This window comes from Thamnophis elegans, chromosome 6 (genome assembly GCF_009769535.1).
Source record: "Thamnophis elegans isolate rThaEle1 chromosome 6, rThaEle1.pri, whole genome shotgun sequence".
In the NCBI taxonomy this organism is placed as follows: Eukaryota; Metazoa; Chordata; class Lepidosauria; order Squamata; family Colubridae; genus Thamnophis; species Thamnophis elegans.
The window spans coordinates 24451363-24474936 of NC_045546.1; the positions used below are offsets into that span (position 1 = coordinate 24451363).

General features: G+C 36.4%; 1 protein-coding gene across 1 annotated transcript in view; it reads left to right on the plus strand.

The window, feature by feature from the left end:
* B3GLCT (beta 3-glucosyltransferase) overlaps positions 1–23574 on the plus strand; it is an 86420-nt gene that overhangs the window by 11214 nt on the left and 51632 nt on the right. The window contains 3 exon segments of the mRNA XM_032219982.1: positions 2537–2576; positions 5272–5381; positions 21300–21376. Coding sequence (XP_032075873.1) covers positions 2537–2576; positions 5272–5381; positions 21300–21376 — 227 coding nt within the window.

The following is a 23574-nucleotide window of genomic DNA, read 5'->3' on the forward strand; positions in this document are numbered from 1 at the left end:
GGAGGCCTGTTTTTCGCTCTCCAGAGCCTCCACGCAGGCCCTGCACTTACCAGGCATGATGAACAGGCCGCATGGAGACTCCTGGGAGAGGCAGGGTGGGATGGGAGGAGCCAGCTGGTCCTTACAACAACCGGTTCGGCAAACAGGATGCAAAATTAATATCCAGTTCATCTGAAATGGTGCAAACCGGCTGAATCCCACTCCTGCTTACTGTCCATTGGAGTTTAGGAGCTTATAAATTCAAAATTAAAGAATACTGTTCATTTATGATTCAATGTCCAAGTAATCTTGTACTGTAATTGAGCCTGGAATTATTGCCATAAGTTGACTATTTATAGTGGATATTCATGTGACTGCACCCGATTTTATACATTTATTTATTTGCTCAATCTGTGTTTTTGCTGGAAACTGGAAAAAAGTGCCGAAAATCTCAGTCATATGACAGTGGGACACTGCAAATGGCCATAAATGTAAGCCGAAGATTTTGCAGTATCCTTCCCCTGGAGTGGGGTGGGAGTGGGGATTTTGCAGTATCCTTCCCCTCGCAGAACCGGTAGGAAAAAAAAAATGAATTTCACCACTGAATCCCACCCATTCAGCATCCTTGTAAGTTTGAACAGTCACTGAACAAGTAGTTCTGGAGTGAGGGCCACCTGTAAAGTGTTCACATTTCAAAACAAACTCTTCCCCAAACAGCAAGCAAAACGTAATACCTGCAAATGCAAGCAGCTTGATAAACTTAATATCTAGAAACACATTTTTTCTTTCTACATGAACATTTCTGGTACTTACATTTTTGAAAGAGGCTTCATGAAATAATGCTATGTAAATTTACATTAACATTTTTTTTTGTACTCCTTTATGCACTGCATTACTGTGGAAGGTGGAGGTGCAGATTCTCTAAAGTTGCTGTCTGTAATCTTTTGGTACCCAAGCATCATGCAGAATTTGGGAAATTTTGAGGGTTTTTTTTAATGGTGATGTGTATGCTTTAATCTTTTAGTGTTATTTTCCTCCATATTTAAGTCTCAAAATGTTAGGAAAGTTTCCTATCTCAAAATGACAACAGTTAGTAGTTACAGCCAGAGGATGCCGTGAATGCTATAAAAGAGACCTTGAGGGCTTATAGACTGCTAATATCTGATGGAAGGAAGAAAAAGCAAAGTGATTACAGGGCTGCAGGAGAAATTCAGTAAAGTTAGATCAACGTTAGCAAGGATTTGGAATAGGTTAAAAAGGTTATATGTTGCAGGTTGTTGAGAAATACTTAAACAAATAATTGTGCCTCTTTATGATGCTGCTCTATTTCATTGGTTAGGAAACGCTTCCTCTTGAGTAGTGAGATTGCTACATGATGTATAGGTGATTTCAGCAAATATCTGCTGTCAGTTGCTTAGTCACTACTGAATAATAGTCAAGATATTTTTAGAACTTGGTTTCCAGGGTAATGCTATGGTGAACTTTTTGCTCCAAAGCACAGTGCTAAGTTCTGACATCTCTGTACATAACACTGAATTATTAGATTTTGTTTTGGTCTTTTCTGCTGTATTTAGATTGTAATATAATTCGGATTTGAGCTTTCCTGGGATGTATGTTCTCATCAGTATTTGGCCATATAGACTTACTTGAAAAAGTAGTTTATTTTAATTACTTACTATATTTTTGCCGTATAAGACGCACCTTCTTCCCTCAAAAAAAGAGGGTGAAAATCTGGGTGCGTCTTATACATTGAATACAGCATTTTTTGCCTCCTGAAACCCTACCTCCTTTGCAAAAATGCCCGTGCATAGCCTTTAGGAGGCTTCCAGAGTACTCCTGGGGGCTGGGGAGGGCAAAAATGAATGAAAATGGGCTGGTTTTGCCCCCCCCCAGCCCCCAGGAGCACTCTATAAGCCTCCTAAAGGCTATGCATGCCCTTTTTAAAAAAACAAAAAAGGGCCCAGTTTTGCAAAAAACGGGCTGTTTTTGGGAGGTCTGTAGAGTGCAAAAACTTTTTTAAAAAATTTGCCTCTTCAAAATCTTGCTGCCTCTTAGACTCTGGTGCGTCTTATACTCTAATATGGTAGATAAGTTCCGGTCGATTATAAGAAACAGAAATTTAAAATGTCAAATTTGATCACAGGAGCTAATTTTTTATGCTACAATTTCTAATAAAGTGGTATAAAATAATGTTCTGCCAAGGGTCCATTTAATAAACCTATTTTAGCTAGGGATAGTGTAGTGTGGTAACTAAGAATGTGAACCGGGAATTAAAGACTTAGCTACCAATGCGTTTGGCAGCTTTAGGCAAGGTCCTGTTTGCTGCTATATGAAAATAATAAGATTAACCTAACTTTTGCCTGGCTTTTATAAGAATTACTGAGTTGGTAAGTGTGAGGCTCATTAGATACTTGAAACTTGTAATATAAATGGTGCTGATAAACAAAGGTTTTTGTTAAAGATTGTGAATATTTTTAACCATTTGTAACTGTTTTAAAGGGTTGTTTCCCCCCTGTTCAATTGCATTTTTAATATAGTTCCTAATTTCTTAATACAGATGCCAGGAAAAAACGAGCATTCAAGCCAAATAAGCAAAGGTAAGTCAACCTATTTGATATTAACCTTTGTAGTAAATCTACAGTCAGGATGAATAATATGTGTTGCATTTATTGTCACATTATGCCATTATGCCTTCCTAGATTTTAATCCTGGTAACTGCTACCATACTATTGTGATTGGATCACAAATTTACATTATTTACTTTATCCTCGCAAGAACAACTTGCAAGAACATAAGAAGACTCCATATTAGATCAGACCAAATGTATGCTTTATGCAACTGTTTTCCCTCAGACACCAGCCAGATACCCTTAAGAAGTTTTACTTGTATAATGAAAGAATAGCAACCATCCTTTTGTTCCTGTTCTACTCTAGTTGATATTAACTGCAAGCTGTTCTGGGGGGCTATAAAGTCCAGAATAACAAATGCTCTCTGCCCTATTAAGTTCTCTTTTCAGTAAAAATACGTTGATTTAACTAGGACAGATTGCCCATCTATCCTAATGCTATCTATTCCATCAAGTAGTGGGAGCTGAAGTCCAAAATATTGGGGTTGGGGTGGGACTTGTAGTAGGTCTTCATGGATATGGACAGAGTTGTTTCTTCTGCCACTGCAATCTGATTAATTTTAGTGAAGATTCATCGGGATTATGCATTGACTGCTGAGTTATGGACTCTTCCTCTTCCCTCGTTTCTGATTAAGTACTTCTGATAAAAGATGTTCCTATACTCCATCTTGGCAAGGTTATATTAGTCTCTGCATTAGACTTTTATTTGCTCAATACCATTCTTTCCACGAGTATGTTTATAAATGGTTTGAAACAAAATGATAAGAAATTATGTTATTGCAAAAAGCCTTAGGAGCTGAAGACTAAACAACATGATGATAATACAGTTGCATCTCCATATTCATGGAATATGAATCCTATGTGTCAGTGAGTGATGAAGAGGGACACATGTTTTTAGTCTTTCAGTAAGTGTCATCAAAGTAGGATAGTTTGTGACCTTTGTGTGTGTTTGTGTTTGGCTACTCTGACTTGACATCAGGCATCTTTGTAATTGTTTAGGCACAGAAAACATGGGAATTAGAAAGAAGTTAGGCATCCGAATAATATAGAAGTTGTATAGTCCAGTGTTTTTCAACCTTTTTTGTGCAAAGGCACAATTTTTTTCATGAAAAAAATCACGAGGCACACCACCATTAGAAAATATTAAAAAATTTAACTCTGTGCCTATATTGACTATATATAAAGTTTTTTTCCCACGGCACACCTTACACTATGTCACGGCACACTAGTGTGCCGTGGCACAGTGGTTGAAAAACACTGGTATAGTCTATATTCCTGAGACTGTACATTATTAATGTGAACATTAATATAAACTTGCTCTTATTTGCTGACTTTTGATAAATGATTTAGTCTTCTATTTTTATATTGTGAACTGCTTTGTATATTTTGAAATGTGGAACAGTATAAATACATTAAAGTTAACCTGTATAGGTCTGACTAGAGGGGACCCTGATACAAAGAAATGGACTGGAAGGGATGGTCATACCAAGAGTAGTTAGAACCACAGCCCAGATTAGCAGAGATGGTTCCTGATGTGATTGTCTTAGAGCAAAACACAAACATTGTTTTTCCGCTTCATTATTTTATGAAAGATTGAATATTTTTAAGAGAAGGTTGCAGGCTGAATTGGAGAAGCAAATCTCCTGAAAATCTTTCTGGGAAGCAATGAAGCTTTAAACGTCTCATTGAGTAATGTGAAAGCTGTTTTAAAACATTGATATGAATATTAATTAGCATTGTTTAGCAGTAAGAGCCTCTTTTTCTTGATCTTAGTAATAGTTGAAACAAGGGCCTAGGTGTCAGGTATGGCCTGGGAAATGAATTGGTGGATTAGACGAATAATTTCTTTGAGCTGTCTTTGGACCATTGAGACATTTGTTATGCTTGGATCAAAATGTAGAATGCCATAATTAGCACAGATGGTTTAATGTAATTGTATCTACAGTATAGCAATATTGACATTAAGTCCCTCTCTAAGGAAGATGGGTGGTGAAGATAGACAGACAGACAGATATCGGGGCAGCCTATTGGTGCAACTAATAATATGGCAGTATATAGCTGTTTAGGTAGAAGAAATCAATACCTTTTAAGCACTATACATATAATTATCTTCAGAATCCGAGGATTAATCGGTAGTTAAAACAAGTGAAGAGATCATTAAAATTCCAATAGATTCTATTATATGTGTTAAGGAAATCATCGTTCTTGTAAGAACCACGGTGTGAATTATTTTTGTACCTGTGAGGCAAGTTTAGATTGTTTTTTACAGGGGCATAATGCATCTGAGAAAATGAGTAGCGTTTAAAATTGTTTACTCTAAATGAAATAGTAAATTACCTTAGTTAGGTTTAATGCACAAATACTTTAAAAATCCAATTCACTATAGAAATTCATGTAAAATTACATGAGTATTTTTATTGTATCTAATCTTCAACAGTATGGTTTGTGAATTGGATTTTCAGTGGTTAATAAGGTTCTGGCATTATTCTTTTATTTAAATTTTAAACTTTTCTTGCTTTTTTCAGCCAATTTATTAGAATTCAGGAGATACTGATGTATGTGTACATTACTTGAAAACCCAGGGTATTTTTCAGTGGGTTATTTATAATAATACTGAATTCACTTACTATTGTTGACATCATTTATTTATATATTTCTATTTACAGAGCTACGGGAAATAGTATTTGTCATTCAGAGTCAGAAGAATTCTTATCATTTGAAAAAAGCAGATGATCTTAAACGAAGTATTTTAAAACAGGCTGCCTCTTTGGGAAAGGTACGTATTATGCTAAATATATTTATCTTTCTCCTTCTTTTACGTTTGAAATTTGAATAATTCCAGGATATGTTTTTCATTTAAAGCTAAAAAGATTTCACCTGTACAATTGTGTAACAGTTGACTTCTAAGCGTCCGTTGATATATTCTTTAGTTATTTTTAATGTGATGCTTATGCTGGTTTTTTCCCTTTGTTTTGCATAAATTTTTTCTCCTCATTTAGGCACATCTTGCTAAAATGCATAGCTGGGTTTTGTTTAATAATTGATCATAACAAGGTCCTAACTTATTAATATGTATTTCTTACATGTTGGTTTTTATTGACAAAATAGATGCTAAGTTCTTAATTTAAAGTCAAATAGAACTTTATTTGCATTGTTGCCTTTTAAATAAAATCAAGGTTTTTACTTAAGGTTTGGGGTTCATGGGAGTTAGAGGAACTAACTGCAAGTTAACAAGGCTAGCTCTGTCACGGTAATTAATTGATTACAGGTAGTCCTTGCTTAGCAATCCAATTGGATTGGCAACTTAGTCACTAAGTGCCAGTCACTAAGCAGAAAATCACACAATCACAACAGGTTTAGAACCTTACTTCCCCTTTGATTGTTAAGTGAAAGACTATAGTCACTAAGTGAAAGATCACCTGATCACGGCTTAGGATTTTACTTCTGCCTTCTCTGTTAACTTTGCTTGCTTGTCACAGCTAGTTGTAAACACACAAATAGTGATCACATGACCACAGGATGCTGCAACGTTTGTAAACATACACTGGTTGCAAAGCACATGAATGGTGATCACATTTTTTTTTAATGTGATTTATAGGCCGCCCTTTTCCCTGAGGGGACTCAGGGCGGCTTACAATTCATGGGAGGGAGAGTGCAAGACAAAACATAAGACAATACGTGAGTGAGAAAAAAATAAAGCAATAAAACACAACTTTCATTCAACATTCGGGTGGGGCGAATTAGAATCTTATCCCCAGGCCTGACGGGATAGCCAGATCTTAAGGGCTGTGCGGAAGGTCTGGACGGTGGTGAGGGTGCGAATCTCCACGGGGAGATCGTTCCAAAGGGTCGGAGCTGCTACTGAGAAGGCTCTCCTCCGCGTAGTCGCCAGTCGGCACTGACTGGCGGATGGAACTCGGAGGAGGCCTAATCTGTGCGATCTAATAGGTCGAAGGGAGGTAATCGGCAGGAGGCGGTCTCTCAAGTACTCAGATCCACTACCATGGAGGGCTTTATGGATGGTAAGTAGCACCTTGAAGCGCACCCGGAGATCAACAGGTAGCCAGCGCAGCTCGCGGAGGATAGGTGTTATGTGGGCGAACCACATGAACTGATGGGCACTGCAACGGTGATAAATGTGAGGATTGATCACAAAGCTATTTTGTTTACACTGTTTTAACTTAGAACAGTCCTTAAACAAGGCAGTCTATAAACAAGGACCCTCTGTAAAATCCTCTGGCTACTACCTGAAATTGACGAGGTTTTAATCAGTTTCACACTGAATGCTTTTGTTATTCTAAATGTTGGCATTGAAACAAACTTACTTTTTCATAATTATCCTAATAGCAAAAGGTTGCTATTGGCAGAAATTGCTATCTCTAACTATTTATCAATAGACATATTTTGAAACTATAAGCAAGAAGATGATTGATAACTAACAGCAGTTCCAGTTCCATTAACACGACAAGGATTAATATTACAACCAAGTGAAATTATCCCTGCCTGTGTAAATTTTTTTTAAAAACAAATGCAATTCATGAAAAGTCAGGAAAATGGTAATATATCTGATATGATTTCCATACATTGTTGTGTTTCTATTTTCTATCTGCCTGATAGAAAATTATGCATTTTCTTGTTTCTGTCTGGATGTTTGTAGTTTCTATCTGCTTTGTTATTGGATTGTTAATTTTCCTGCACTCTGTGTTATTGCACTATCCTTGCATTGTTGACTACAATATATTTTTACAAACTAATGAGTAAATAGTAATAAAACACAATGAAGCATTTTTTTCTATTACATTCATTTAGAATTATTAAATGTACTGTTATAAATAGTATATCTAAGAAGAAGTAAGAAATGGGCTGCATTATTGTTATTCTGAAAAGAACCGCTATATTGAAGAAAGACATTTTTTATTTGCATGATAAATAATGATGAATAAAACATATCAAAATTAGGTTAAGTTATTACTATCACATTGTAGCTACTATTAGTGACTTCATATAGAATTGTTATATTCTTCCAGGTCCATTTCATATGGGCATTTTCCTATAACATCTCTCTTCCATGCATGTTAAGTAAATTAAAGAATTTTGTTCCTGACATGAGAGGAATTGAAAATTGAATCGAATAACATACATACATACATACATACATACATACATACATACCTACACACACACACACACACACACACACTATATATATATATATATATATATATATATATATATATATATATATATATATATATATATATATATATATTTATATTTGAAGCTTCATTCCCTGAAATTAAAAATAATCAGTAGATGATGGAAATTCGCCTAAAAGTTCTTCATTAAAACATAGAATGTTTCCATATTCTTTCATCCATGTATATTCTTTTACTAGTGGGTGGGTGAAGAATAAACCTACATGTCATCTATTATGTAGTAATTATAATGTGTGCTACTGAGAAAAATATATAGGTGGGAAGTAGATTACCATTTTGGCCTAGAGTAATTTCATGTTAACATTAGGAAATGAACTGAACTGAAACCTTTGTAATATGCTGTTCTGTGGTTGGTCGTGCAGTACATATTTATTTTAGCTCGTATTTATATTTATTTTATATATAGATTATATGCTATAATGCAGCTTGATGGCCCAGCTGGGAGGGAGAGGGGAACCAGGCTGTGCGAGTGGTTGGCTGGCATGCACGTATGTCCTTGTGTAGCTAAAGAAAGCAGTGGGCCTATGCACATGCAGCATGCCATTCAACTGCAAGTTCAGCTATGCACACATGTGTGTGCATGCGGCCCACCACTCATGTGACTTGAGCTATGCATGCACACCAGTCTGACTCTTGCATGGCCCAATTCCGAATAGGCTGTGGTCTGGTTGAGTGCACAGGGATTGGGGACCCCTGCTGTAATGTATTTGGAGAACAACAAGTAAAAATACTGTGAAAGATAATAATGAATTCTAGCTAAATGCAGACTAGTACTTCTTCATCAATACCGAAAAAGATGGATGGGACAAGGAGCAGAGAAGGCCACAAGGCCACAATGTTTGTCCATAATGCATAATAAAACATGGTTTATAGTGTCATGGATAAATTTTAAAACATGACCTGCAGCATCATATTTTTATTACATTTGCATGCAATTTCTCTTGGTACATGAATTTGTGTTATTAGTGAAGCATGAGTCACAATCTGGTTGATTCTTTAACTCACACTAGTTTGATGAGCAAGTGGCAGTTAGCTAAGAGGACACATCTCCATTTTGTACTCCAATAACAACCCTTCTTATAAGCCACAATTGGTCCAGATTAGAATGGCTATAGGGCAGAGGTGGTATTCTGCCGGTTCGGACCAGTTCACCTGAAATAACAAGATGAACCAATGATGTACAAAGGGAAAGAGATAGAAATCCTGAAACAAATCCCACGAAGAGTGAGGGAGCAAAGGAGAGAATATCGATTCCTGGCGACACAATTGATTAAACGAGATATACTATTTAGGTGGTTGGTACCTGAAGGGATGCTGGTAACCTGGCAGGAGAAAAGGATTAAAGTTGACAATCTGGAGAATTTATATGAGCAACTAGTGGGCCCGGAAGAGGAACAGAGCAGTAAAGAGGAGATGGAATATAGAAGCCAGGAAGAACGACAACAGAGAATAACGGAAGGAGAACAGGGAGAAACTAGTAGGGAGGAGGAAGAACAACAGAGAGAGGAGGAAGTGAGACCAAAAACAAGGAGCCGAAAAAGAAACTAGAGTTAATAAAAAACGAAGACAGAGAATTAGGAGGATGGAAGAAGAAATTCAATTATTGTCAGTAAATATTAAAGGTTTAAATTCGCCAACAAAAAGAAAGCATATCTGGGCAAAATTAACAAAACAAAAGGCAAACATAATATGCTTACAGGAAACACACATTAAAAAACAAGATATAAAATATCTGGAATGTCCTAAATTAGGAAAATTATATGTAGCATCAACAGAAGAAAAGAGAAAAGGGATAGTGATATATGTTAAAGATGGGATAAAGACAAATTTAATTTATGGAGACCCAAAGGGAAGAATATTAATGATAGAGATATGGATAAATCAAAAATAAATACTACTGGTAGCAATATACGCCCCAAATGAAAATCAGAAGGACTTTTATAAAAAATTACATGAAAAAATTAGAGAAATTGGAGGGAAGAATATCTACATAGTAGGAGATTATAATGCCATAGTAGACAGTAAAAAAGATTATGTAAGTGACAAAAAAACTAAAAATAAAAAAAGTATTACCAACAACCTGTTTTGAGATGATGGAGGAGCTAAACTTGATAGATATTTGGAGAAAAATGGAACCAGAAAAAAAACAATTTACTTTTTATTGCAACCCACACCAATCCTGGTCACAGATTGATATGGCATGGATGAATGGGGAAATTGGGGCAGAAATACATACAATTGAAATATTACCAAATACTTGGGCAGACCACAACCCCATTAAAATAATCTGGAAAGGGGGAAAAAAAACTAGATGAAGATGGATGTTAAATTTGCAAATATTAAAAGAAAAAAATTATTCAAAAATGTAGAAACGAATTGGAATTATTCCTTAAGGAAAACACAAAAGAACAGACATCTATACAAAATTTATGGGACACCATGAAAGCTTATTCCCGTGGAATTATTATAGCGGATTCAGCAAAAAGAAACAAAGAAAAATGGACACAACAGAAGATATTAGAGAAGGAAATTAAAAATTTAGAAATAGAATTACAAAATAAGCCACAAAGTGAAAAGATTAGAAAGGATTGGATGTTAGCAAAACATAAATTAAATATATTAGACCAGGAAGAAATAGTAAAGGGCCTAAAACTAACAAAACAAAACTTCTTTGAGCAAGCAAATAAAACGGGGAGGTGGCTGTCATAGATTGAGAAAAGAAAGAGAAAAAAGATTAGTATATTAACTTCAAGAGGAAACTGGTGAACTACAACATACAATGGAAGGGAAGAAAAAGATTGCACACAAGTATTTTGAGAATCTGTATAAAGGGAAACAAGTAGATGGAAAACAAATAAAAGACTATCTAAATGGAGAAGAAACCCCGTCAATAACAGAAGATATGAAAGAAATGTAAAAAAAATAAATAACAAAACTAGAATTGAAACAGGCGATTCAGAAACAGAAAAATAATAAAATGTCAGGCCCAGATGGATTCCCAGCAGAATGGTACAAAATAATAGATGAATTGAACGAATTGATAGAACCCTTGATGTTGGAGATGTATAGGCACCGATGAAAGCAAAAATACCGGATTCATGGAGGGAAGCACATATTACATTAATATTTAAAGAAGGTGCAGATAAAAAACAGATTCAAAACTATAGGCCAATCTCGTTGTTAAATGCCGACTATAAAATATTCACAACAATAATAGCGGCGAGATTAAATGACTATATACATCCAGACCAAAATGGATTTCTCCCAACAAGACAAATTAGGAATAACACTAGTATAATAGCAAATATTTTAGAATACTATGAGGTGCATCCAGAGAAACAAGTGTTTGTACTTGACTTTCTGGATGCACAGAAGGCATTTGACAATTTAAATTGGGAATTCGTGATACAACAAATTAAGAATATGAAATTAGGGGACCAATTTGAAAGATTAATCGAAATGATATATTCCACCCAAAAGGCAAATATTAAATGGGGAGAGTACAGAGACCTTTAAAATAAGGAAAGGAGTAAGGCAGGGTTTCCCACTATCACCTCTGTTCTTTATCCTGACACTTGAAAGTCTTTTAATAAGAATTAGACAAAATTCAGAGATAAGAGGAACTAAAATTAAAAAAGAGGATTATAAAATTCAGGCCTTTGCTGGGGGCGTGGCCTGTTGCCGAGGAGGGCTCCACCGAGCTCCTCAGAGATCTGGTCTGTATATCTAAATAAGATCATAGATAGCACCCCTTTTTGGCTAAGAAAGGGGCAGGGAGGGTAGCTCCGTAGACTAGGGTCTATTCGTAAGCCACAGCCTTTTTCTTTTTTTGGCTGTGGAAGAGATTAGATCCAGCCGAAGCGGAGCTTTTATCTCCGGCCAGTTCTTCTCAGCTGCCTTTTTTTTTTTGGCAGCCCCAGACAGGCTAGCCCCCCCCAGGACAAAACAAAGTTTTTTTTCAAGCTAGATTTGATACGGGAGGGTACCACCCCTGTGAGATTTATGCTTTTATTACTATCTTAAATACCAGCACCATTCGTCTTAAAGACTTCTTTGTTTAAATAGACTTCAAAATGGCGATTTCTCTCCGTGGATGATTACTGGATGTACTTAGCCGGGCTTATCTTCCTGCAGACCGCTCCTTAACAAAATAAACTCTTTTTCTTTGGAAATAGAGGGGAGCGAAGCGCTGCTTACTTGTTTATTTATTATGGCACCCAGATCAAAGAAGCGTCTTGCTACAAATGTGTCTAAAGAATTTAAAGAATCTTTTTTGGAAATACAGCCTTTGTCTCCTACGCCCTCTACTGGAGAAGTTTTAACACAGGAATATCTCTTTAAAATCTTTGATGCCTTTAAGCAAGAACTTAAGGAATTTGTATTGCAACTTTATGATGATCTAAAATCTAAAGTTAATCAAATGAAGGCGAATACGTTTGCAGCCGTGTCTGCCCTGTCGGATTACTCTGCTGAAATAGAGAACAAATTGGAAAGTCTGGAGAAGGCTAATTTTGATTTGACTACCAATATTCAAATTTTACAAGAAAAAATTAGAAATAACGAAGAACAGCTTATGATGCTAAATTTTGATAGGAAGGCATTTTCAATAAGAGTCAGAGGATTCCGCGAAAAGGAGCAAGAGAATTTGAAACAGACCTTTGCTGAAGCCTTCAGCCATGCGCTGGGAAGCCCGGGACTTAACTTTGATTGGCAGATTCGGAAAATCTATCGCCAGAACTCATTGATAGCGGAACAGCGACAGCTCCCGAGGGATATAATTATACATTTCTCTACAAAAGAATCTAGAAACGCGATTGTGCAAAAGTTTCATAATAACAGTCTCCGAGTTGATGACCAGGACGTGATTGTCTTCAAAGATATACCTTCCCAGATGTTGAAAGCAAGAAGGGACTACACCTTTTTAACTAAAGAGCTTAGGAGTCAACAGATTCGATACAGATGGGAGGCCCCTGCCGGCATCACGGTTACATTTGAGAATCAAAGATTTCGTCTTAACTCTGTTTCAGAGGCTCAAGATTTCTATTGTAGGATTCTGAAGGTGGGACTTCCTGATGCGCTTGGAAGAGAGGAGAGACAAGCGGAAGGAGAAAGCAAACGGCTGGCCATGCGGCTGCAAGATGGAGGGGGTAGCCCCTCCTCCCTCGGAGAAGCAGAAGAACGCAGATCGAGAATTTAGATACTTCAAAAGACTTCCTAAAGTTGAGGACTGAATGGGGGTTTGAGACCTCTCTCCGGTAGAAAAAGTGGACTAATTTTCATCAGAAGGGAAAGCTGGGTGAAACTACTTTGAGCTAGATTCTAAAGTAACGTTAGCATAAATTTGATAGTGGTTAAAAGAATGCGGAATGATTTATGTTGTTTAAACTTTGTTAGATGGGACTATTTTAAAATAGAAGGTTAACTGACTCCTGCTGAAAGTATTATTTGAATATGATCCATGCTATTTAACTTTTATTTGAAGGGAAAGTTGGTTGTAATAGTTTTGAGTTACATTTCAAATAAACGCTAGTATAAATTTGATAGTGGTAAATATTAGACAAGCAAGAGATGAGGGTAAAATGCATGTGGAATGAACTACGTTATTTGAGGTAAATACCAGACAAGCAAGGGAAGAGGGCAAAATTTATGTTGTTTAAAGCTTATTAGAATAGGAAGCCGCTTGGGATTATCTTAAGATAACTGTAAAAAGAATGCGGAATGATTTATGTTGTTTAAACTTTGTTAGAAGCGACTACCTTAAAATAGAAGGTTAACTGACTCTTGCTGAAAGTATTATTGGAATATGTGGAATGATTTATGCTACAAATCGCTCTGAGTTATATTTTAAACAAATGGTAGTATAAATTTGATAGTGGTAAATATCAGACAAGTGGGGGATGAGGGTAAAATACATGTGGAATGAACTAAGTTATTTAAATTCTATTAGAAGGGGAAGTCGGTTGGAATTATCTTAAGATAGAAATTGATTCCTGTGTAAAGTAATATCTGATCTACGCTGCTTAACTTTACTAAGAAGGGGAAATCTGGTTAGATTATTTTGAATTACTGTTTGAAAAAGGGGTAAAGAAAGATCACTTACGTTGTTTAAATTTTACTAGAAGGGAAAGTTTGATTACTTGTCTGTAAAGTTATATTTGAATATATGGCATGAACCACGTTGCTTAAATCTTATTGGAAGGGATCATGAGGTTTAGGAAGGGAACGGGAGAGCCTACAGAAGGTCGGGGTAAATAGCAAAGAAGTAAGAGATGAGAATAAAATATAGATAGAATGATTTATACTATTTAAGCATAGATAAAGATGGGGGGCTGAGATCAACACAAAGTGGTTTCTTTTTTTCTTTTTTCTCTTTTCTCTTTTCTTTTTTTCCTTTTTTTTTTTTCTTTCTCTGCTTTTCTTTTTTTTTTTTTGATATATTACTTTTATTTTTTAATCCATATGTATACAAGATATTTTAGATAGAAGGTAGTGCCAGGTGTGGGCCCTGGGAAGTCGGGAGGATTAGGGATGGGGATTGTGGGGGGTGGGGTGGGGGGTGTTAATATAGTTTTAATAAGAACAAGAATGTATTTATATACGGTGGTTCTTTTTTTTATTATTATTATTATTATTATTATTTTCCTTGGTTCACTTTACTTTTATCAGATCAAACAATACTCGAATAAAGGCATACACCAAGGAGGGAGGTAGAGGGAAGGAAGAGGGAGGAGTAAGGAAGGAGTAAGGGGAATGTAAGGAGTAAGGGGAATGTAAGGAGGGTGTCTGGGGAGTAAGGGGAGAAGGAAGGTTTGAGGGGAAAGGGAAGTAGGAGGGGAGTGTTAGAGGGAGAAAGGAAAGTTGGAGGGGGTAGATGGGGTGTATGGAGGATGCAAGGGTTAGGTGGGGTTGTGAATGATGAGTTGTGTTTCCTTTTTATTTGTTCGTTTTATTCCCTTTTTCTTTTTTTTTTCTTTTCTTATAGTAAATACCCTGTATATAAATGATTGCAAATGGAATGTGAAAATTGAATAAAATATTTTATACAAAAAAAAAAAAAAATTCAGGCCTTTGCACATGATTCATCATAGAAACAGGAAATAGCTTAATGCGAGAATTAGGAAAATATGGAGATGTAGCAGGGTTAAAGGTTAATAGAGAAAAGACTAAAATGATAATTAAAAATTTGAAGGAAGAACAAAATAAAGAATTAGAAATAATAGGACTGCAAGTGACAAAGAAAGTTAAATATCTTGGAATATGGCTAACTGCAAAGTGCTCAACTATAAAAGAAAATAATTATACAAAATTAGTGCAACAAATAAAAAAGATCTAGAATTATGGGGAAAACTACAACTATCATTATTAGGGAAAATAGCAGCAATAAAAATGAATGTACTACCGAGAATATTATACTTATTTCAAACAATTCCCATAAAATTAGGAATATTTTTTTTTACTGAATTGAATAAGATTATATTAAAATTTATATGGCAAGGGAAGAAAGCCAGGATAAAGTTGAAAGCTCTACAGGATGACAGAAGCAGAGGTGGTATTGGACTGGGAGCTTTATTACAAAGCAGCAGCACTAACATGGATCAGGGATTGGATAAATTTAAAAAATAAAAGAATACTAACATTAGAGGGCCACGATTTGCAAATAGGATGGCATTTTTTCCTATGGGAAGTGAGTAAAAAGAAACAAAAATACTTTCACAGACACTATATTAGAGATGCACTGATACAGGTCTGGAAGAAAATTAGAGAAAAACATTACATGAAAATACCGACATGGCTTTCCACTATGGAAGCCATGACACATCCCAATACGCTAGATCTATCGAAAATAGTTAGATATAGTGAAATTTTAGACAGCCAAGGGAATTTGAAAACAAATCAAGAATTAAAGGAGTAAAATATAAATATAGATTGGTAGCCATATCTCCAACTACAATCGAGATACAAAAAAGATGTAAAAGAATATGGAATATACACAGAATTACAACAAACAGATAAATTGGCTCAGAAAATAAACTCATAACGAAAATTTACAAATATTTATTAGAAGTAACATTAGAAGAAGAAAAAGTTAAAGGTTGCATGATAGTGTGGGCCAAAAACTTTGGTTACAACATAGATCTAGTGGATTGGGAAAGAATTTGGAACACAAATTAACACAATCAGCAGCACTTAAAGAAAATATATACAAAATGTTTTATCGTTGGCACTTACCACCAACAAGATTGGCTAAAATGTACCCAAACATGAAGCCGACCTACTGGAACTGTAAAAAAGTACAAGGAACTTTCTATCACATATGGTGGACCTGCCCGGAAACCCAAAAATATTGGACAAAAATCTGTAAACGGGTGCAAGAAATTACAGGAGAACAGATAAAATACAAACCCGAAATCTTTTTGCTGGGAATAATCAAAGGGAAATATACAAAGAAAATTAAGTGCATATTAACACATCTACTAACTACAGCTAGAATAGCATTTGCCCAATGCTGGAAACAAAATAATACCCCCTTGGACGAATTAGTGATAAAAAAAACTTTGGCTTGTGCAGAGATGGACAAATTAACACTGAAATTAAAAGATAAAGAAGAGTCGGAATATTATGAAATTTGGAACAATTGGTACAAATGGCTGCAAAACAAGAAAATTAATTAAGCCGAAAAACAATATATATAAATATATATAGAACTGTGTATAAAGGTGTGTATAGAAGCGAAATATTATATACATGTACAGATATGATGAGATAACAATGTTGATATAATGACTGTAATGTGTTGTAGAAGGGAAAAAATAATTTAAAAAATCTGCTAATAAAGTAATGATCCCAGCTTCTACCCAAGCTGTCTAATAAGCCAATGAATTTTACCACAGTAGCATTTTTCCACGGAGTGAAATATTCATAAATCACGTTATCAAAACTCAATTTACCTCTCAACATGGCCCAAAGATTTCTTTCCACTAATATTCCTGGAAATAAAACACCTTTTTTTCTTCATGTTTTTTGCCAAGATCGCTAAGAAAATAGACCACATAACTTTCAACTTCTCAGATAAGGAATAATATTCCATTATATTTTCATTCTACCAACAGGTGGCTGATAAAATATTAGACAAATGGCATTTTTGCAAATGAGATAAATTAAAACAATCTTCCTGAAATGATCAAATTTTTGACAACTCTAAGAAAAAAGGTTGAGATCAGCATTTTTCAAACTTGGCAACTTTAAGTTGAGCAGTCCCAGAATTCTCCAGACAGCAGGACTGAAGAATTCTGAGAATGGAAGATATAGAAGGCAATATCTTAAAACTGCCAAGTTTGAAAAACACTGGCTTAGATATACGGCTTCCTACAATGAAATATAAAGAGTTTTATGCAGATATATCTCCAAATAACCAGATACCTTCCGCAAGTAGAATAAACAGCTGTTCAGCTGAGAGCTTTTGGTTAAATGACTGTCATTACGAAGTACCTACATAGGTATAATTCTTGTAATTTAAGAGATATAAGTGTTATGCTGCAAAATTTCAGGAATCTATTTGGAGTATGGCAACTTTTTATTGCCTTTTACAACTCATACCGATGTAAATTGTTGATGGTATAACTACTTGCAGTTAAGCTTCCATCCTTTTTGATTAGTCTTCAAAAGGACTGTAATTTGGCATTTGTGCAAAATTAGAAATATTATGATCTTGAAAAATAGCAAATTCTACAGTATCTAAAATTGATTTTGCAGTTTGAATATCTAGAGATGGTTTTATTCATTACAATCTGTTCTATACTGCAATCTCTTCTGACAGATCCTCCAAATCTACCCTTATAAAATGTTTGATAGATTTCTTTTATATCCCTATTTATAATTCTCTATGGTATTAAAAAAAAGGACATTCATAAAATGTATATGTAATGATGAAGTAAACCCTAGCTAATTGCTTGACACAAAATTATTTTTAAAAAGTATGAATAAAAGCTGCAGAAGAAATGTGCAAAAATGTGCACGTTTTTATACAGTCTTCCCCTGCTTTTGTGGGGAGGAGGGAAGGAGCAAACTCATAAATCACTAGAGAAATTGGCTGGAATAAATTTATAAAAATGATGAATGGGTGGATATAAAATTGATAAGAGTCAGACATTTGCAATATACTCTCATAGTTGATTCTTGTATAGCCATGAATGTGAAAGGGAAGAACAAGAAAAAACTGTCCTTTATTTAAAATCTGTTCAGTCAGTTATCTGCATGTAATCTATCATGCAAATATAAAATAAGCGATAAAGATAGTTTTTACTAAAAGTAGTAATATACAAGATACAGTTCTGAAAATAGCACTTCATTTTATTAAAAATAATTTTGGATCTCAGTAATGTATAGCATGGACATACATATAGTTAGGTTCACAAAATAACTTTTATATTATTAGCTTTTATATTATTGCTAAAAAATATACTCTACTCAAAAAGGAGTATCAAAAATCAATAGGTTGATTTTTTAAAAACAAAATAAAACGTTGTATTTAAAATATGATTCTCAATCTCAGGTCAGAATGTAACTCGTAGGCTGACTATTGCAACTGCCCAGTGTCTTTTAGTGCCAATCAATATATTCAAATTGCATTAATCAAACCTGGAGATGCATCTGATATTAAAAAAAATATGCATGTCTTAGGTAGGTAGGGTTGCCTGCATGTAGGTTTTTTAAGCTAAATAAATGTTCTAATGCATTTATAATGGGGTTGGGATAATATACTCCTAATAATATCTGCTCATTCAGTTTTTGCAAAACAATAAGAATACAAAGGTATTCTTCTTTTCATGGTAAAATGTCTTTCACTTAATTTTTATTGTTTTTGAGCCTTTTATTTCTAGGTTCACTAACTGCTCAAAAACAGCATTTTGCCTGTGTGTATTCCATTGTATATTAAAAGAATAATCAAGTTTAAGGAATTTAATAAAGGTAGAATTGCAGCTCAGTTGCTTTTTCACAGATTTCAGAAATGCTGAGGCATATCCTTTGGGATTAGCAGCTGAAATATGCTTGTACAACTTTTATACCTGATATTTGCATTTCATTTACCTTCAGGATTCTGTGCATACTTTGTAGAGGTGAGTTGCTACCAGTTCACACTGGTTTGAGTGGAAATTATGTTTGGGTCGCTGAACCGGTAGGGACAGCAGGCTCACCACACCTCTGAGCTGGTTCCCCAGTCGCTCATGCTGTTGCCACCATGTTTTTTAGTCATTTTATAATGTTCTGCGCAAGTAACGCATGAGCAAAGTGGACCGGCAGTAACACCGGCAGCAACCCACCTCTGATCAATGCCAGCAATATTCTTTCTAAGGTGCGTGGCTGTGCAGCCGTGCACGTGGCAAGAAAACACCACGCAGCAGTTTCCAACTGCCACGCAGTGATTTCTAATGTCACAGGCTCCAGAAACTGAGGGGTCTCAGATTTTCGGTCCTGGTTAGGGTTAGCACAGGCGCGGGGGCAGGAGCTTACACAGCACAGCTGGTCTCCTAGGACCTTCTAGGCACCGACTGCGCCTGCTCAAACTACCATCAGTCGCCCTGTGTTCAGTAAAGCAAGCCCAGGGAGGTCCTTTGTGGGCAGCCACTCCTAGCCACTTGCGCTCGGCTCTGCGGCTGAGGTGAAGCCCCAAAGCCCGCACCACCACAGGAATGGTTCCACCACAAAACCGCGGAGGACAAAATCGCGCTCGACGAAAGCGCGCATTTGACGTCATCACAGCGCGACGAAAACATCGCGCTGTGATCGAAAAATGTAAAAATAAAGCAAAAACCTTACCCTAACCCCCCCAAACCTAACCCTTAACCTAACCCTAAATCTAACCCTAAACGTAACCCTTAACCTAACGCTAAACCTAACGCTAACCCTTAACCTAACGCTAAACGTAACCCTAACGCTCTAAACCTAACCCTAACCCTTAACCTAACCCTAACCCTAACCCTTACCTTTATGTGAATCGGCTTGCTTTAATTTTAATTTTATTTCAATTTTTAATTTTTTTCGTCGCGCTGTGATGACGTCAAACGCGCGCTTTCGTCGAGCGCGATTTTGTCCTCCGCGGTTTTGACGGGTCACGCACAGGAATAACTGCTGCCTCCTCCTCCTCCAATAGCACTGCCAGATTTGCTGCCCAGCGCTGCAGCTGAGGTGAAGCCACCAAAGCTCCTGCCAGCGCCCCCGCCCATAGCAGCGACGCCTCCCCCTCCGCTTGGAGCACCTGAGCTGGGCTCCACATTACCCCTGCCCCCTCCTCCTCTGCTGTGTTTTTGAGAAGCCATGAGGCCTTTTTTTCTGCGGGGTGGGAGCTGGACGGCAGGTGTGGACCGACTGCGGGAGGGGAAAAGGGCACCGGAGCACTGGCAAAGGTGAGGTGGTGAGGAGGAACCCGACGGTGCTATTGCCATTAGGAAGGCAGCGGAGGGGACAGGAGCAGGAAAAAAAAGGCCTCATGGCTTCTCAAAAGCATGGTTGAGGAGGCAGCGGCAGGGGGAACACAGTGCCCAGCTCAGGTGCTCCAAGCGGAGGGGGAGGCACCACCACTGCTGCCACGGGCAGGGATGCCAGCGGGAGCTTTGGTGACTTCACCTCAGTTGCAGCCCCGAGTGGAAAATGCGGTGGTGCTTTTGGAAGAGGAGGAGTGGGCAGCAGCAGTTATTCTGGTGGCAGCGGGGGCTCATTGGCATCTTCAGCGGCGGCCCTGCGCCCGGTGAAAAAACCGAAGATGGAGCAGATCCAGGCTGATGATGTTGCCGCAACTGCCAGGTCCGGACGGAGGTAGCCAGAACGGCGCCGAGGCAAAAGAGCAACATGACTGGAGGAGGAATTCTGGGAGTTGAAGTCCACAAGTCTTAAAGCTGTCAGGTATGAACACCCCTGGGCTTTTTTTTTCTAAAGGGTTAGGAGTGCAAGGATCTTGTAACTTGACAGCTTTAAGACTTGCATGCTTCAAATACCAGAGTTTCTGAGCCAACATTTTGGTTGCTAAGCAGGAGCGTTGTTAAATGATACTGATATTATATAACACTTTTAATTAAGCTGGTACCTTGAATAAACATAACTTTGAGTTGCAAATAATACTGATTTCGTTGTTGTCTTAGGTGATATCTGTGAAAAAAATTCAGGTGCTCAGGCATGAAAATGTGCCGCTCGAACACTATACTTTTCTGCTCACACTGAAAAAAAAATAGAGGGAACATTGAATGCCAGTATTCTAAATATCAGTGGATCAGAATGTAATATTTATTTTCAATAAATTCCTATGAATAGCTAATCTTATTACTTATTACTACTCCTTCGAAAATAATCTTATGTTTAAAATAATTTTGTTATTTATGAATAGGTATGTTTAATTTATGGAAAACATGAAACAAAGTATTCCATTTTAACTCTGTTAAAGGTGTGCATTGCTCTGTGGTTCATGAAATGTGTTTTCTTAAAAGGAAATGCCTACCGTTCTGCTTACTCATCAGATGGACAGACATGAAGGGACATGGACTATTTTACCATTAATGCATGAGTAAGTGTAAAAACAAGGTATGACATTGTGAACTACAGGCTCTTGGAGTTGGAAGGGATTATTTAGGGTGTTAATTTTCATCCCACTGCTGAGTTCATGAATCAGTCTCCACTTGAAAACATCCAGCAAAGGAAAGCTCTCTCCTTTGATAATTGGTTCCATGTCAGACTTACCATTAAGAATTTTTTAGAAACTGCCTTATACTGTAAAAAGAGCATTAGTCTGTGCCCTGCGTCTATGTTGCTAAAAAACAGATCTTGGCTTTTCATGTGACAATTTTTTAGACACTCAAAGAGTCCCTTTTCAGTTTTCTTTTCTCAGTTGTGAATATGCCCACTTCCCTCAATCTCTGCTGGTAAGACTTAATTCCAGAACTTTGATCGTCCTTGCAGATCTTCTTTTCATGTTCTATAATTTTTCTGCATCTTTTTCAAATGTGTTGCACAGTAATGAATATGGTTCTGAAAGTGCAGCTTGGCCAGTGCAGAAGAGAACAGAATTGTTTCTTCTGGTAATGTCAAACTTTGTTTCTGTTAATGTAAATTATACTTCCACTGTATTGATTTTGCCTTTTCAACTTGCAATTAACTACAATCATACCTGACCCTAGTTTAATGAAAGGCTGTCAGTGAGCAAGCTTTGTACAGTCTTTGTCAGTGAGCATTCTTTCAAGCCAACTGTGGCTCCTTCCAATGGACTTCATCCCACCTTTATAGAATGTTACAAGATACTTTATCAAATGCTTTGCTGAAAGTCAAATTATATTATAGCCATATTATTCCCATGATTTATAAACTAAAGAAATTACCAAATTGAAAAGGGAAATAATATTAGTGTAATTACTTCCATATATATACTTCTGGCAATTAATAAATGGTGTTTTGAGTGTTTACAAATGTTCCCTTTGTCATCTGCTCTATAATTTTCCCAGGTATCCATTACTCTATTTCAACTTTAGAAAAAGACAGGAAACAGTTTACTTCCTCTAGCTACCTGATTCTTTCCACTTTCTCAAAGATAATGGATAGAAATTCCTTCTGTCACCTAAGATGTAGTCCATTAGGCTCTGGAGATTTAAACACATTCAGGGTCAATTGTTCTATGCCTTGTTTTCTGTCAGCTTTCAGGTAAATCCTGCCCTTCAGTCAACTCTTCACAGTCTCCTGACAAAATAGTAGTTACGCTTGTTCTTTGCTATACCTTTTACCATTTTCACTCTGAACAGTTTAAACACTATTCCATTAAAATATAGAATGTAACTGAAAAGCTCCTGAATGGTCCTACTATCCTTCATTAATCTCATTCTTGTTCTGAACTTTAGCTTTCCTAATACAATCTGTACAATACCAGCATATCTGTATATGCTTTTTTGTGATGATTTTCCACCTCCTATGTATACATTTTTTTTATTTTCAGATCCTTATTAAATTTTTGTGTAGCTTCTTCTAGTGTAGTTTCTCTTTTGCCTCATTGAAATTATTTTCAGTAGTACTTATGGTATTTCATTTTTAAATACTCTTACCAATCATGAATTTATTTTCCCATTTGCATCCTCTAGTATCTGAACTTATTGATCATTACTCTGAATTTATTAAAATCCACCTCTTGAAGACTAAGATACATGTTTGCTTACATTTAGTTTTAGTTTCCCTTAATGTCCAGAATTCTTCCAATGTTCCTACTATTTTCAATTCATCAACTAAATCTCTCCTATTTGGTAGGATCAAGTCAAGAATAGCAGATCCCATTATACCTTTCTTCATCTTTTGAGGGAAAAAGCAATGAGCAAGACAGCTCCTACATTTCCTGGAAGAATCACCCCTGGCAGTGTATCTCAGTGGATGTCAGGTAATTCGAAATTCGAAATTCTAAGAAATTCTAAAATACATCATCAACATTTTTTCTTGGTTTTGTGATTGGCAGGAGACATCAGCAACATCTGTTGTTATTATTCCTCTGCTTATTTTGGTCTACATTCTTTAAGTAATGCCAAGTTCATTCCCTTGGATCTCTGTGCAGTATTTTCAATATTTAGTGGAATTTTTCTATAAATTCGGTTCATTTTGAACAAGCTGCATTCGTAAGTTCCTGTGCTGTAATCATGAAAATCATCCCAGTGTTCTCAGTTATACCACACCTATTAAATCATATATACTAAGCTTAGAATATAGAAACATTAGAGCATTAGAATATAGAAA